General features: G+C 39.2%; 2 protein-coding genes across 2 annotated transcripts; one reads left to right on the top strand and one right to left on the bottom strand.

Annotated features, from left to right (window-relative positions):
* The first annotated feature begins 7,639 nt into the window (after window positions 1-7,639).
* On the top strand, window positions 7,640-8,783 carry LOC112169579 (SOSS complex subunit B homolog). Its single transcript, XM_024306637.2, has 2 exons — window positions 7,640-7,909; window positions 8,122-8,783. Exon 2 carries the CDS (start codon window positions 8,137-8,139, stop codon window positions 8,548-8,550), a length of 414 nt encoding a protein of 137 aa, XP_024162405.1. The 5' UTR covers window positions 7,640-7,909; window positions 8,122-8,136; the 3' UTR covers window positions 8,551-8,783.
* On the bottom strand, window positions 8,755-15,875 carry LOC112169576 (serine/threonine-protein phosphatase BSL1). Its single transcript, XM_024306633.2, has 21 exons — window positions 15,423-15,875; window positions 15,255-15,315; window positions 15,055-15,133; window positions 14,850-14,923; window positions 14,651-14,745; window positions 13,822-13,921; window positions 13,662-13,731; window positions 13,197-13,298; window positions 12,925-13,006; window positions 12,658-12,828; window positions 12,065-12,254; window positions 11,737-11,938; window positions 11,490-11,657; window positions 11,155-11,393; window positions 10,862-10,946; window positions 10,668-10,766; window positions 10,383-10,582; window positions 10,229-10,304; window positions 9,611-9,746; window positions 9,400-9,539; window positions 8,755-9,280 (listed from the first exon to the last, which is right to left on the bottom strand). Exons 1-21 carry the CDS (start codon window positions 15,625-15,627, stop codon window positions 9,197-9,199), a joined length of 2,658 nt encoding a protein of 885 aa, XP_024162401.1. The 5' UTR covers window positions 15,628-15,875; the 3' UTR covers window positions 8,755-9,196.
* Between the last annotated feature and the right edge of the window lie 1,668 nt (window positions 15,876-17,543).

Below are 17,543 nucleotides of genomic sequence, written 5' to 3'. Positions count from 1 at the left end.
CTAGAGGAACAATTTTCTGGGATCAACCTCCCCCTCATACAGTTCAGACCCTTCTTGATGATGTTGCTGGCAGTGGCCATACTAGAGTTGTAGGCTCTAACTTCTTGTTCCCTAGTTAGTTTCTTTCTTTCTTGGCCCTTTCTGGCTTCCTTTTAACCAAAAAAAAAAATGAAGACCAAAACTCCATTTCAAGACCACAATGAATCCCCTACTACAAGACCAAAACTCCACAAATACCCAGTACCCAGATTACAAATTGGATCACTTGTGCTCAACTATTAACCTAAAACCGATTAAACCCACCAAATGAAGACCAATCTTACCTGCATCTCAAAAAAACCCAAACTAAAATGTTTAAAAAAAATGAAAGAAAGAAATTACGAGTGCCTGGCGAGGATCTTGGCGTAATTGCCAGAAGCCAGATTGAGATTGTCAGTCGTCGTCCTCCTTCTCGCAATTGAGTCCCTCCTGGCGGAGGAAACAGATGCCGCCAATTGACGAGCACGGTTTAACTTCTCAGCGATCAAGGCCTTATTTTGATCCAATCGGAGCTCCGAAGTCACTTCAGCTTCAATGAATTTCGGTTCTACTTCAGCTTTGGGTTCGGCTTCATTTTCAGCTTCGGGTTAGGGGTGGGATTGGACTGATAGAGTGGAATGAGAAGAAGGGGCTAGGCTCCGAAAGCAAATCAATCCCGTCGGCAATGACAACGTCATCGGCGTTGAGAGAGAGAGATTGTGAGAGTGATTGGAATCTTTAGCGTATCCAATTCTTAATCTATCTCCCGCGTCGAGCTCCTCCTTCGATTGCTGACTCTGAGTTGCCGACGTTGTCTTGAACTAGGACAGCGAGAGAGAAAGTCTGTGAGTCTAGAAGAGAGAGTGAGGATGACATTTTGTAATTTCATAATTCTTCTCAAGTTAAAATTGTTATTTTATTTTAAACTGGGTAAGTAAGAATAAAAATCTGTTATTAGGATAAGTGGGTTAATTTTATGCCATTTTAATGTTTTGGGTGAAGGCCCCTAAAAAGAATGAGGGGAGATGGATGAATCAAAACAACAAGGTTAAATTGCAATGAATTGTGACAACAAAACTACTCTACTTTTTGGTTAAACCAAGGTATCCTCCACCCGTAGGTAAGGACTACTCTACTTTGCTACTTGTAATATCCCTTCTCTATCTTTTTGTATGGAATTTAAAATTATTAATTAAACAAATAAAGAGAAAATTTAATCTAATTGATGCATGTTGCTCTTGCTTCTCTTTAACATGTGAAATGTAATAAATAGTTAAATTTCACGGGAACAATTTTCGTTTTCAAGTCTCAAAATCTGTTTCTGTTTTCTTAACTTTATGGTTTCTAACCAGCATAAGTGGTCGAGTTTGTAAGAGCACCTGGGTTCAAATCCCACGGACACTGATTGGAGTTTAAATCTCAATCTATTCTTGGTGGCTAGAGGCATCGGAGGAACTGTTTTCACATGCATTACCCCCTAGCACGAATTAGTGTCTGGGCTTAAAATACCTTTGAGAATAAACCAAACAATCTAAACAATTAACAAAGAATAGGATGCGTCTGCTAGGGCTTCTTAGCCGTCAGGCGGCAATGAGTTCAGCCTCCGTCCATCTCCCTCATCGAGATGTCCATCTTTGGTCATCGCTTCCATTTTCTTGCTTTGGTTCCTCATTATCAATGGCCTATCCTCCATGGAGAAAGACAACGTCTCGCGTTCCCCAAATACTGTTTCCAAGCCACAGGTCGCTCCAGCGACGATGTATTGGTCTAAACTCTGTGTACTTGGTGTCGCTGAAGGCGCACCATGGATGGATCACAAATTATCATCCCCAAAACAAGGCTCCCCTCATCAACTTGATTCCGATCAGACTTGGTGATTGGTATCGCTGTTTGGGCGGCGCTACTAGGAGTCGACTCTACCGTGGACAGGCAGTATGTCGGCACTCCCAAGAATTGCACAGTGGCCCTCGATTGCAGTCAAGCTTGCCTGAGCCTATTGGGCTGGCTTGCTCTCTATGGGGCTAGGATAAGGCCTCATAGGAAGTGGGTTAGCTTTTTAGGCTGGGTTTTATTTAAGTTTTTTACTTTGCCTATTTACTATGTCATAGTGTTACCAGTTATAGGCTTGCTTTTAACAAGTGAGCAATTAGTTTGAATATAAATGGGCTATTCATATATATCATAGTGGTTTCACCACAACTTTTTGATCTGTTTATAGAAGACAACGGAATGATATGTAATCTGCTGTCTTCTAGTCTCCTCAAAAAGAAATATATATATATATATATATATATATATGTAATTGCCATTTTGACACGCGTATGAATGAAATTCATGTTTATTCAAAAACTAATAATAATAAATAAATAAATAAATAACTTTATGTTTTTATTTTTTAACACAGTAACTTTATGTCTTTTAAAAATCTCTAACAAGTTGAATGGCTGGAAAAGAAATACTCTTTCCAGAGCTAGTAAATTGACTCTTATAAAGTCTAGCTTTTCTCTCTTACCAAGCCACACTTTTTCATGCTTTAAGTGTCCCCTTAAAATTACTAATCTCATTGATAAGGAAGCTCAAGACTTCTTTTGGGGTAAAGATTGCTGCTTCCCCCTAGTTGCCTGGAAACAGGTCTGCTTACCAAAATCCCTTGGTGGACTTGGTATCAGACCTGCAGCCTATTTTAATCGTGCTGCTCTAGCTAAATTAGGGTGGAAGATCATTACTGACAAGGATAACTGGTGGGTAGACATCATCCACATAAAATATCTTAGGAAACGTTCTTTCTTTGATTCTAAATTTAATAGCAATCACTCTATGGCCTAGAAGTAGGGGTGTGCAAAACACGGTACAAACCGGCCAAACCGGTCAAAACCGACAGGTAAATATGGTTTGGTTAAGGTTTTTTAATTTTAAAAATTGAAAGCCGGTTCAATACCGAACCAAAGCATTTATAAATTGGGTTGGTTTGGTTTCTCTTTTGCTTAAACCGGGAACCCGAACCGACCGGTATGTTTGAAATATAATAAGAAAAAAGTGTTAAATATAAATATATATATATATATATATATATATATTCATTTGTCCAGTCATTGTAAGTAAGTTCTAAATATCTAATTATAACTTTATTCTCAAATGATATACTACCATATCAAATCTAATGCCCAAAAGGCCTAGAAGTCTAATAAATAATCGCTACAATTAATTTGATCCTCTCATATCACATATCACATATCTCAATCTCTCATTCTCTAACCTTTAATACTTCCATATTAAGCTAGTATTTATAGCTAAGCCATCAAATAATTCAATCACTTTGAATCTATTCTAGATTTTGGTTTTTGAATATTAGTTTTGGATTTGATTATTGTATTTTTAATTTAGATTATGCTTATTTAATATAATTTTTATTATTTAGATTGAATTTTACTAGAATTTTTTTTTTCATAAATAGTATGTTAATATAATATAGGTTAAAACCGCCTAACCGACCGAACCAAACCATCTTTAATTGGATTGGATTGGATCGGATCGGGTTAAGCTTATTTTTTTTAATGATCGGTTTAGAGTCAAAACCGAACCAACCCAATCCGTGTGCAACCCTACCTGGAAGGGTATCCATCAAAGTAGGGATATTCTTCTCCAAGGCATCAGATGTATTGTTGGAAATGGTAGAGACATCAAATTCTAGACCTTCAACTGGGCTTTTCAATTCCCAATTTTAAACCTTATTCCCTTGGACAGAAGAGGAACTATTGATATTGATGAGAATGTTTGTGATTACTTGATTAATGGATATTGGGACAAGAATAAACTTTCCCAAAAGCTCGACTATGACATTGTTAAGGTAATTCTAGGTATTTTTGTTCCTGCTACCTATTCTACTGATGAGTTTGTGTGGGGTCGCTCCCCCAAGAGCATAGTTTCGATTAAGTCTGCTACTTGGCTTCAAACTGATTCTATTCAGCCCCATCCTAGGGTAAATGTCATGAATGAAATTTGGAAATTAAATATCCCTCCTAAAGCCAAAATCTTTGCTTGGCTTTTAACTGGGGGAAGGTTAAAGACTAAAACAAGGATTGCTAGATTTTGTGCTAATAGTGACACTGTTTGCCAGCTCTGTAGGCAGGGGGATGAAGACTTAAACCATCTCTTCTTCTTTTGTCCCTTTGCTTCTGGAGTTTGGCATGCGGCTGGTATTAACACTTGTGATGTTGGTTCTTTTGATACTTGGTTTCTTTCCTAGTTCAGGAAGGGCTACCATAAAGTGGACACTGAGAATCTGATCGTTCTTTGCTGGAAAATTTGGGAAGCTCGAAATAACCTAATTTTCAGACAAAAAGTAGTCTCCCCCATTATGGTTGTTCACGCGGCTGCTACTCTGGAAGCTATCTTCAAAGACAACAATCCAGTGAAGGATTCTTCTACCCCCATTCACTATGGTATTATCAAGTGGACTCCTCCTCCTCCAGGAGTTTTCAAACTAAACTTTGATGGTTCAGTCTGAGACAACAACAAAGCTACCGCAGGATTTGTGATTAGAGATCACGATGCAACTCCTGTTTTTGCTGGTTCCAGATCCATTGGTTTCTCTATTGTACCCATTGTTGAAGGAAGCGCTCTAAGAGATGGCCTTTATCACGCCTTTCTTCTCAAGTGCAAGAAAATCATAATTGAAGGGGACTCAAAGCTGATCATTGATGCTGCCAGAAATAAGTGTACCATTCCTTGGCGGCTCAGAACCCTCATTAAGGACATCAGGTTCCTTTCCGATCAATTCGAGGAGGTTTCCTTCATCCACATTCCCCGCGAAGCCAACTTCGTTGCTGATCCAGTTACCAAGTATGCCCATTCTTCTCCAAACCCGACGATGTGGAAGCAAAAGTTGTTGCTTTCCGCTCTGTCTGCTTTTAATTTTGATTTTTTTAGTTTTGGTTGTAGTAGGGGCTTCGCTTTGCCTTATTCCGAAGATTAAAAATCCTACTCTTGCCTCACATTTTCGACCCATAGCCTTATGCAATGTGATCTACAGAATTAGTTCAAAGGTCATTGCTAATCGCTTAAAAAAATGGCTCCCAGATATCATCTCTCCACTTCAAAGTGCTTATGTTCCTGGCCGCTTAATTTCCGATAACACTTTGGTAGCCACTGAGGCTGCTCACTTTATGCATAAACTCAGATCACAGGAGGAAGGTTTCTTCTCTCTTAAGTTGGATATTAGTAAGGCTTATGATCGATTAGAATGGCCTTTTCTTCATGCCATGTTAGTGAAACTAGGCTTTTCGGCCAAGTGGATTGAGATGGTAATGAGGTGTGTGACTTCAGTTAGTTATGCTATTCTTGTACAAGGTGAACCATCTGCTACTATTTATCCAACGAGAGGTATTAGACAGGGCGACCCCCTATCTCCGTACCTTTTTATATTGTGTGCTGAAGGCTTGTCTGCTCTAATATCCCAAGCTGTTGACTCTGGTTCTATTCAGGGTTTAAAGATGTGTCCACAGGCTCCCACTTTGCATCACTTATTCTTTGCAGATGATAGTCTCTTATTTAGGGCAGCTACTGCTGCTGAATGTCACACTTACAGACATATTTTGAACACTTATGAGAGGGCTTCTGGTCAGAAGATTAACTTCCAGAAAAGCAGTGTTGTTTTTAGCCGAAATGTACATGCAGAGACCCAAGCTGATTTGGCTGCCATATTGGAAGTCAAGTGTGAAACAGAGCATGACAGGTACTTGGGCCTCCCATTACATGTTGGAAAATCCAAAACTCAAATTTTCCAATATATCAAGGAAAAATTGTCAATGAAATTGGAGAATTAGAAGTCCAAGATTCTCAGCTGTGCAGGTAAAGAGATTCTGATAAAAGCGGTGGCTCAAACTATGCCGCTATATGCTATGAATTGTTACTTGCTACCTAAGAGTTTATGTGATGATGTACATAAGTTGTGTGCGTCTTTCTTTTGGGGGGACACAAATTAAAAAAAGAAAATTCACTGGAGAAGCTGGGAACGTCTATGTCTCACAAAGCAAGAAGGAGGTATGAGTTTTAAAAACATTTATGCATATAACCTTGCTATGTTGGCTAAGCAAGGCTGGAGAATTGTCACAAACCCCACTTCACTTATTGCTAGATTGTACAAAGCTAGGTACTTTCCAAACTGTGACTTTTGGAATGCAGACCTTGGTGATGCACCTTCTTTCTCTTGGAGAAGTATTCTTGCAGGAAGACCTGTTTTCAAAGCGGGCTGTAGATGGAGAATTGGTGATGGTCTGAGTGTGAATATCTGGCAAGATCAATGGGTTCCCAACTGTTCACAATATCTCATTCAGCGCCCTATGCCTTCTCCGGTTGAGGTTGTAGCTGGTCTCATTGATGCATCGACGAGAACATGGCTTCCAAATATGGTACACTCTGTTTTTCACCCTTCAGTTGCTACTAAAGTGCTCAGCATCCCACTTAGTCAACATAGCACTCATGATAGACATTATTGGCACTTAGAACGAAGGGGCTGGTTCACAATTAAAAGCGCGTATTGGATTGCTCGTGGACAAGTTTTAGGTAATGCTCTTGCGTCTTCATCTATTGGAGATCCTTTTAAGGCGTTGTGGAGAAAACTTTGGAAGGCTAATGTGCCTGGGAAGGTCCGGATTTGTGTGTGGAGGGCCTACTGTAATTTGTTACCTACACGAGAACGGTTAATGACTAAGGGATATGAAGGTGACCTTCAGTGACTCTTGTGCAATCATCCAGTTGACGATGCAACTCATCTTTTTTGTAAGTGTCCTACGGCCTCCATCTTGCTTTCTCAGCCTCCTTTTCACCTTCAACACTCACTGCTTCCTCAACTCCACTTCAAAGAATGGATGTTGGAGCAGGCTATGCATCTTCAAGGAGAATTCTTTGACAGCCTATTGATGCTCATTTGGGGTCTATGGAATAATAGAAACACTAAATTATGGGAGAATACTGAGCGCAGTTCCTCAGATATTCTACTCGGATGTATGACCTGGTTGGAAGAGTTCCAAAGGTCGAGAGCTTCTAATGCAGCACCGAAACACTCTATCACCAAGATTTGGAAGCCAGCAGAGGCACCTATGCTTAAACTGAATGTGGATGGTGCATTTGTGCCTCACCTAACTAAGGGTGGAATTGGAGGTATTCTTCGAACCTCCAGTGGAGCAATTTGTGCAGCTTTTCAGAAGACTGCTCAATATGTTAGCTCTGCTGTCCATATTGAGCTCCTTGCTATACAGTCTGGTTTGGAATTCATAAAGCAACACAATTATCAGTCAGTATGTATTGAAACCGATTGCCAACTTGCAATCCACGACATCACCAGTTTATGTCCAGTTCTCAATGAGTATGGGCCTTTGATTGACGACATTCAACACACCTGGAAAAGCTTGCAGCAGGTTCAAATATGTTTTTCTCCCCGAACTTGTAATCAAATTGCTCATAGACTAGCTAGTTTGGCATTTGAGTCTGAGCAGTGTGTTGACTGGTTCAACCACACTCCAGAATGTATCCGTGATCTTGTAAACAAGGAGTTACCACCTCCCACTTAACTCAATAAAGTTCAGTCCCTTTTCATCAAAAAAAAAGGGGCTTCACTTTGTAACTTTTCTTTCTCTCCTCAAAAAAAAAAATAATAATAATAAAAAAATTATGTTTTCTATTCGAAAAACACGAGAGAGAGAGAGAGAGACCCAATAAGGCAATAACACATCACACAGCGAAACAAAGGCCCATCTAAAATCAATACAAAAGGAACCAAACAGATGAAGTAGAACTCGGACCGGAGGTTTTAGGGGGCGTTGAGACTCACTGTTAATCTTTTTTCCGGCAACAGAAACTCATCAATCCCAACTTTCCAAGCACAGTTGAGGTAACTACGTTCTCTACTTGTTACTTTGTGTGTCGGCAATTGACAAACTGTTCCCATGTCGAAGTTCCAAAATTCAGTTGGCAAAAGTGCACATCAACTGTTCGACGAAATGACGATCGAACAGCCTTTCAGTATTTACATAATTCTTAGTGAATTGTTTGAGTGGGTCTAGCAACAACTAATCGTTTTCTTCACTTTGGGATATTGCGCAGAGACAAACCAAAAAGATGGTGTCACTGAAAGAAATAGTGCCGGCTGCACAGAACAACATCGACACAAAGTTCATACTTTTGGACAAAGGCAGCAAGACTATAGAAGGCCACAACAAGACGTGCTTGGCGCTTGTGGCCGACGAGACTGCCGCAGTTCACTTCCAGCTGTGGGGAGATGAGTGCGATGCATTTGAGCCCGGCGACATTATACAGTTGGCTAATGGCATCTTCTCTTACAACAGGAACAGTCTTGTGCTGAGGGCCGGCAAGAGAGGGAGAGTGGAGAAGGTTGGAGAGTTTACCATGGTTTTTGTTGAGACCCCCAATCTGAGTGAGATTCATTGGGTTCCTGACCCGAATAACTCGAAGAAGTACATTCAGGATGCTGTGATTTCACCTCATTCGCGCATCTTTCCACCGAAATATTGATCTACTCGAGTCTATTGCGGCTCACTCCTTCCTCATCTCAACAACCTGAGTTGATTGATGCGTTCGTGTTCAAGCTGGCCTTTTGCAGCAAAACACCAATGTATAATTACCATAGAGAACTGTACGTCTACATCTTTCTTGGGGATACGAATGAGTTTCGTTTTCAATAAACAATCTTATGCAAAGTTTCGGACACATTCTCCATGATAGCAAATCCAAACTTTTTTCCAAAACATACCTCTCAAAAGAGACTAAATTAAATATATGCTATTTCTTATGTTACAACACAGTAAAAACTAAAAACTGTAAATCTAAACCCACCAATTTCCCTCCCCTATATGTTATCTCTATGTAGCATAAAAAAAGCTCTACATCTCTTTCCGCAGACCATGTTGTTGTACATATATTACAAACTCAATTACGAAAAATGAAAAATTATTCATTCGCTAACATCTAAACTTCTAGCATTTTCAGGCTGTGTACACTACTAGACAAGGCTCCAACTTCTGCAACTCGACTTCAAATACCAAGGACATGCTACATTGAGACAGCCCATGAATCCACCGCAAAAGGGATGGATCACGCCTCCGGAGAATTGAAAATTATCACATTCCCACATCTTGAAGTACATGAAGAGATCAGTCGGCTATATATATGCAAGTGAGTTCCGATCAAGATCAGGCTGTGGTCGACCACGAGTAGGAGTTGGCGGCCTCTGAATGTTTAGCTCCTACAGGACACCATAAAGATAAATGAGTATAAAAAAAGGCAGCTGCAGATATTTATGTTCAACGTAAATAATAATGTATTGTTAAGCATTAATTGTGTATTGGCACTATGCAACTGTACCTGCATCCATGTGTCATCTATGACGCGTTCAGGAGATGTCTCCGGTGACTGAAGAGGAGGTGGCAGCGGATGAATTAGTTTTGGAACTACAACCAGCCCCCTGCCAACCACCAGTATTGCACCAGCATTGTTTGCCGTTCCTACATGAAAAAGCATATGAGACTGCCAACACGAGAACACTGAACAAGAACCTGCAAAAAATTTTGCTTACCACAATAGTTGGTGGCAGAAAAAAGAGTGATCAATTGTCCCTGGGCAAACCGTTCAAAACCATCCATAACACATTCATGAGCTCTTATAATGAGCTGTAATTTGTTCCTCTTACAGAAGTCCGTGACACGATCAGGCTGCAAATATAAAGAATACATATTGGTAGGTAGCATATCCTAAAATAAAGCACGAAGAAGTAGGGGCCAGAGAAGAGTCACCAGATGAAACAAGAGCACTATGGAATTGAAACACTATTGCACGTAGCAAAAGAATGTAAAGATTTAGATTGTGTCAAAGGAATTTATACTGATAAGGTGAGTGTTAGCTCAAAGATCCATATGTATGATTGCTGTTAAACAGTACCATTTCAAATGGTGGTTTTACTAATGCTCATCCCACCTATCAAGGTTATAGACTTTTCCAGTCAATTCACAAATAACTACATGCCCTAGTGTTTGTGAATTGTCTATTTGTCACAGAATTAAGATTAATCTGGTATCTCCGACTTTATATCCTACAAATACATCTGTAAACTATCATCTCCAGAATGGGGGGAAATGTATGTAAAAGGTATGTGTAGAAATTCAAAGGAAGAAAAGGATTAGAAAATTGTGCTTACCCCAAAAGTGACAAGACCAGGCCCTCTTGCATTTGGTCTGAGACCCTCTACACCATCGTTTTCTGTAGGATCAGACCTGAATGCATAGACGTCATAAGACCACAGAAATGTATCAATGAAGTGAAAATAACAAATAAACTGAATGAGAGTGTACCATAGAAGATCCATTAAAATTATAGACCCAGCATCCATTGTAATGGGTCTTTCAAGCTTCTCTATTTGTTCTACAGAATTTATAGATCTTCCAATGCCACCATGCATACAGATGATTTTCTTTTCAATTAGTGCAGCCAGTGGGAGGTAGTTGAAAAGTTGATTGAACCTTGTCCATGCCCATATTCCATCACTCTCTCCCTACGTGCACATAAGATACTAGCACATTTGATATTCTGAAATTTTGGAGCAAGGACATCATGCCTATATGATAAATTATACATACCATTCTCTCAATGCATTCAATACGAAAACCAAAGAGTGCGTTGATATCAGCAGCCTCATGGTTTCCACGTATTAAGTGAACATTATCAGGATACTCGATCTGCAAAATCAATCAGGGCCACTATACAGTCAATCAATAAAACTAACAAATACAACAATATATCAAAATTAGAAGACTTCAAAGCAGAAGCTCGCCTTGAGTGCAAGGAGTAGAGTTATTGTCTCCAAGCTGTGCTGTCCTCGATCAACATAATCCCCCAAAAACAAGTAGTCAATGTACCTAACATAAATAGACTAGCATCAGTCATAAGCCTTTAAAAAGACTCTGTCAATCTATGATAAGACCGGGATATACTTTTTCCTATTAGAATAAGAATGTAGAGTATTGATTACTTCAGAAAGACTCAGAGAGTTACAGTTCTCGTCGAGCTGAACTCTGTCAACTAGTACAATGACAAACGTGGCATGAGCAAAAGTGTTCAACTTACGTTATGTCTCCTGCAGCAGATGGAAATCCATATTCATCAAACAAGCGCATTAAATCACCAAACTGTCCATGAAGATCGCCAAATACTTTAACAGGAGCTTTCAGCTGAAGAACTGTTTGCTCCTGCATAAAGATCTGTTCAGCAGCATAACAAAGTTCTCCCACTTCGTAAGAATCGAGGAAAAACTTCCTATGAACCGGAGGTTTCCAGTTCCTTGGCCTCAGCAATGTAGATATTATCTGCAAAGAACAAAAAAAACAAATCATATCAAAACCTTGGAGTGAGAAACTAGACATATTAAAAATTAAAAGATCAAAAAGTTAGCCAATGCTTGCCTTCTTATGTAAGCCCTGTGGGGACTTCTGCCTGGTAAACTTTTTGTTAGGATATGATAAGTCGTTATTCATTGGAATCATTCGTCTGCTCTCATTTTCGAATTGATCCAAAGACAACTGTCTTACCATGCCACCCAAATTGCCTACAGCCTCTTTGGCAACAACAACCTGCAACAACAGAAATAATAAGTATGCCACTCACAGATGAAAAAAAATCATCAATCAGGCATCGATGCAAAGGACGTACAGCTCTGGGATGAAGGCGAACATCTGCCTCAGTGTCACTACCATCCGAAAGTGTTTCTGCAATTTGTGAGTTGTCATCTGAAACAGAAGTTTCTTCAGGAGGAGGGGAAGATTGGGACTGCACAGCTTGCCAAACAGCACTAGCTGCCTCAGCTTCGGCAGCAGAAGCCTGCCGTAGTTTCTCCATGGAATTTTTATCCATGCTGCCAAAATGAATAAGTAGCACATAAATTATGAACACATGTGGCTTGAAAAAAGTATTTTGGAGAGAAAGGGGGGTGTGTGTGTGTGTGGGTGGGTGGGCGGGGGTGGGGTTTATGAAATAATACCTCAAGCCACTAGATGAGGGTATCTCAGATTCACTATCCGAAGATGGTGATACACCAAAAGAACTTGTGTTGGCATGAAAGGCTCTCGGACTTGTTAAAGATGGGGATTTCTCAGAAGTTGATACGGGAGAATTAATTTCAGATTGAAATGATGAATTTTCCGCAACCAGAAAATCATCTAACAGGATGTCTGTACAAAAAAATAAAGGAAGACTAAACATCAGAAGTGAGTTTTGGAATGCAATAGCCACAAATCAGAGCCAACAATATACAAATGTGCATTCATTGAAACTGTTTATGAGAGTAAAAGTACACCTAAATTCATAAAGAAAAACAAAAAGATATAAACTTGGCGGTTGAAAAATATAATTTTTTGTTTCTACTGAGACAACCCCTATCAGGGTGTCCTTAAATCCAACAAGTCAAGAATCTTCAGATTATTAAATAAGAAAGTCCAAGTCCATTTTGTTAAATAACACTTTCGCTTCCTTCCTAACAACCGAAACATCAGAATCCCTACTCTTCCTAATCAAATATATACCAGTTCTGCAAATGCATTATTCATACTATCAACTATGGTCTAAAGTTTTTACCTCCCTTGAGACCGCCATAAATGTAAATACGAACACCAAGAGATGCGGCTGCATGGCGACAACGACGCATAAGCTCCAAAGGGGGATCATAGTCATTTTGTCCCTTGCCTGTCCGTGAGGAGGTCACAAGCCCGCTTCTATCTAACCAAACTCCAGCGGCAGTGTCCAATACTAACAAAGCAAGAAAACAGAAAAACTATCAAAATAAAAATTACTAGAAATTGCAATACGATCCATGGTAATAAAAATTGACAATCAAAGATTTACCTGCAATAGCTCCTTCCCCTTCTACAGCACGTCCTCCCCTGAGAACACCTCCCGTTACATGTAATCTTGCACCAACAAAAACCTGAATAAACAACATAAATCAAGTGCTGAAATAAGGCTCTACTCAGAAGAGATGCAAAATAAATGCATTCAAACAAAGACCACTATATGGTTTCTTCAGTATAAGTACCATGCTTTAAAAACACATATCAAATGTCCTGCAACAGACAAATAGGTAACTCTAAATTCATTGTCAATATATTATCACTTACCGCAGCATGTTGATATCTTGGTGAAGGAGACACTCCCGGTGCGAGAGTCCACTCCCACTGACCATTTCTATGCATGAGCAGTCCATAAGCATCAGCTAGAGGCTGTAGAAGCATTGATATGAGTACACAAAATCAGATAACCCATTAGTCAAAAACACTAGAGACACAGTACCCAAATATTTCAATCTCTAACTTCAGCTAAAGAAAGACAATCTAATAAAGAACAGGTAATAAATTAGATCCTTAGTTACAGGGAAATCTATTTTTGAGAGAAACAAAGCCATAATTCAGAGAGGATGCAAGATGATTGGAAAGTGCCAGAAATAGTTCATATGTAGATTTAATTGAGAAATCTTGTCTATTTCTAATTATATTGCAGATCACTCCTGTGAATGCTTCCCAATATTTAGTTTTTTAATGATATACGAATTCGTTATTTTATCTAGCAGAAAAGATTCCACATACCGCCCCGGAAGCGTCTCTTCCGCCACAAAGCAAAAACATGCCATCTGAGCGGGCACTGGCTGTTGCATACCTGAACAATAAGGGAATGTGGGAATTTAATAATTTTCCAAAGTAGACGTTTTCTGAATTTTCCAATTGTCAACATATAAATATTACTCACATTCTAGCAGAAGGCCTATCCCCTTCTGGACTCAGCTTAGCCCATACGTAAGGTTTCTGTGCAGTATCTAGAGCCCAGGAATCAGAAAGAACTCTTTTTCCTTTAAAAAGACAAAGAAAAAAAGTATTAAATAAAGGTGAGCGTTACAGGCTTTAGGGTATGTGAAAACATACTCTGACCGGATAAAGTTTCCAATTATAAACAGGTTATGGATAAGGATAAAAGTAAAGAAAGTTTGAATACATTACATTAAGGTGCACCGATTAAATAACTCTTCTGCCAAGGGAACTTAGAAACATAACCAGCAACTTTGGCATTTTCTATCTTCTTCTATTCATTGTAATTGTTTCCAAAAATCACTTGAGTCTCCCTATAAATAAACGATAGGAGACAGTAATGTAAAACGTTTTCTATTTCTGATATCTTCCAAATTATACATACCATAAGGCTGGACTATTTCCAATTTAGCGACAAAATTCAATCTTATACTTCCATCTATGTTGATCTCCCATTGTAATTAAAAATGTGTACTCTAAACTCGACAAAAAAGGTTTTAAACATGGGCTTGAATAAAAACTACAAAACCCTAATCTAAAAACTCTAAAGATGAGTGAAGGGTTACAAGCAAATATAAGTATTGGCAAGTTATGGAATAGAATTGCTTGTATATCCAATTCAAAGGCAAAACTGATGGGTTATGACATGCTAGAAACAGCTCATTTGAACTTTCTGTCTATCTAGTACTGTAAATTACACCTAAAAATGCAAACCATTTGACAACAGTGAACTGTACATATAACAACGAGCTGGGGTTTAGAAGTACACTCACCATCATTGCCGCTGACAGTAACAAGATATCTTTGAGCAACTAAGTCCATAACATGGCCATAGCGAGGCCCAGGTCCTTGTCCTTGCACAACCACTCTATGGACAGAAGACAAACACGAAATTAAAAACGACTCACACCACAATTGTAAACAACAACCAATAAACCCTAAAGAACAAAAACAATCTCAGTTAAGGCGCACCTGTGCCACTTGAACTTATCCATGTCAAGCACATAGAGATCATCCGTGGAGTGCCCAGCAGGACCAATGCCACCCTATCCACAGAGCAAGAATCCATTAATATCAAAGCTCACGCTCACTTACAATCCAACCGAAACCCTAATCACTCTAATAACAAAATCCTCCAACTTTCCAATCATTCCTCGAACCATATTCCCTAAATCACCTGAAAAACCACCATAGTGCCCACTGCAGCTGCAGCGTGCGCCGCCCTCGGAGACGGTGGCTCACCAGCCGGCCTGATTCTGCAAAATTCGAACGGCCAAAAAACCAGAAGAACAATCAGTAAAGTAAACTAAGATCCCATTTCATTTCCGCACACACAAAAAAAAGGCAGAAAAATCCTGTAAAAATAGAAGTAAATACCTAGTCCACTTTCTGGTGAGAACATCGTAGGAGTGAACAGAATTGGTCACACCCGCTAGCCCTACATTTCAAAAGGTCACAACCCAAATTCAGCAAATTTTCAAAATTCAAACTAAAGATTCTCACTTTTGAATCAGAAATGAAGTGATAATAGATGCAGCAACGCACTGATGCCGGGGGCGGAGGAGGCGGCGCCGCCTTCAATGGCGGTGGCGCCACCGAATAGAATAAGGCGGGGGCCGTGGGTCTTGGTGGCGGCGACGGCGGTGAGCGTGTGACCGCATCGCGGGCCGGGCGCGTCGTCGTCGGTATCCCAATAGGTCTCGAGAGTACGGTAGGTGGGAGCCGGGTACAGCCATGGTTTCGCACTCATCGAAACCAAAACCCAAAAGCAGACCCGGCAACTCCAAGCTCAGCTTAATCGAACTCGTTGATTTGATCTACCACCCTCTCTCTCTCTCTCTCTCTCTCTCTCTCTACATACAAGAATCGATTGAACTAGGAAAGACGATGATGAGCGATCGCTATGTTGCGGTGGTTCCAATGGGGCCCCGAGCTTCGGCTCCGGACCCAGCAGCTCTGGAATTTTTATTTTTTTTTTAATTGTTTAAGAGTAATTGTTTGTTTGCAGGGAGGTTTCAGACTTCTACTGGGTCTTAAATAGAGTCAACGGCGTTTTCCTTTTGTGTGTTGTTTTTCCTGTTAGAGAGTGCAGATTTTTTTTACAGTAGATGTGGGTGGATATTCTTACCAAAGAGATATTCTTACACCACAAAAAGGTGGAAAAATTTGGGGGAAAGGATGTCAGCCAGAAATAGCAAGAGTATTGAGATGTGACCGTGAGGGGTTACGTGGAAAGGTATGATTTGATTTCGAAACTGTCAATTTGAGTTAAGTTTATCTTTATATTATTGTTACCAAACAAAAAAAAATATACGTGTCATTTTGAATTGTTACAACATGATTGTTTACTTGTGTGAATGATTTCTAACCGTAGGTAAATGAGAAGTCATATTAGCGGTTTTAACATTTATTAGTGACTTTAAATTACATGCACAGCCTCTCTCAATTGACTCTACCCATATACTGTACTCGGAAAAGTTGCGTGAACTTTTATTTAAATTAAATTAGATAATAACTTTTGATGGTGACATGTTCCTCAAGAAAGATTGTCTTAATTTTATTTCAATGACATTGAAAAACTACATTTTACGACAAATGGTTCATCAGTAGAGGTTGTCTCAGTGTTATTTAAATTGGAAAACAACCTTTGCCTACCATGTGGTTATTTACTGGTATAAATAATTTCTAACCGTAGATAAATGAGAAGTCATATAAGCGGTTTTAACATTTATTAGTAACTCTAAATTACATGCACAGCCGCTCACAATTGACTCTAGCATATATTGTGCTCAGAAAATGTCGTCTGAATTTTTCGATAAATTAAAATCGAAAATAACTTTTAGCAGTGACTTGTTCCTCAAGAGAGATTGCTTTTGTTTTATTTAAGTTGGAAAACAATCTTTGCCTACAAAATGTTCATCGGCAAAGATAGTTTGAGCCTTTAAATTAGAGAACAACTTATACCGACAACTTACTCCTACGAATGTCTATGTTGTTAATTAAATTAAATTACGTCAGAATAAGTATAGACAAATATGAAAATAGTTCCCTTTTTGTACCTTCCTTTTTCTACATAATTTTTCTAAATTTACAACGTTTACAACATTTCATAGATAAAGTATAAAGTAAGTTGAAGGAATCCAAATTGCCCATTCTAGAACTATTTTCTATCGAACATTTATTAAGTTTAGAACATTACCCGCATGAACCAAATGAAGCAATGTAAAAGATAGTTTTTTTTTTTTTTTTTTTTTTGGCCAATAAAAGCCCTCCCCAGCTGAGTACTAGATAACTAGATAGGGAGGCCATTAGTAATTTAGTATTAAGCGAAGCGTCTAGGTGCACATGGGCAACTAGTCTTTTTCTAGAAAGGTCATATTTATTTTCAACGAAAGGTTTCTTTTTCTTTTTCTTTTTTTCTTTTTCCTCTAGTACCCGTCAATGGAATCCATGGTCCATAACACGTAAACTAAAGACCATACCAAGATTTTCCCATTATGTTTTCAAACAACTACGTCCTAGTTCTAATAATTCAACATTGTCACATTCTTTGATATTCAACTACACTCTTTTCTCTTTCACACCATTGTCCCCAAATTTAAGGAAATTGGGCAGAAAGAATGTAAAAAAGGGCATGACCAACCCTACACTTAAAAGGGTGTCACC

Source organism: Rosa chinensis, chromosome 6 (genome assembly GCF_002994745.2).
Source record: "Rosa chinensis cultivar Old Blush chromosome 6, RchiOBHm-V2, whole genome shotgun sequence".
Lineage (NCBI taxonomy): Eukaryota > Viridiplantae > Streptophyta > Magnoliopsida > Rosales > Rosaceae > Rosa > Rosa chinensis.
The sequence above is the reverse complement of the archived record's forward strand: the minus strand, read 5'-3'. Positions and strand labels throughout refer to the sequence as shown.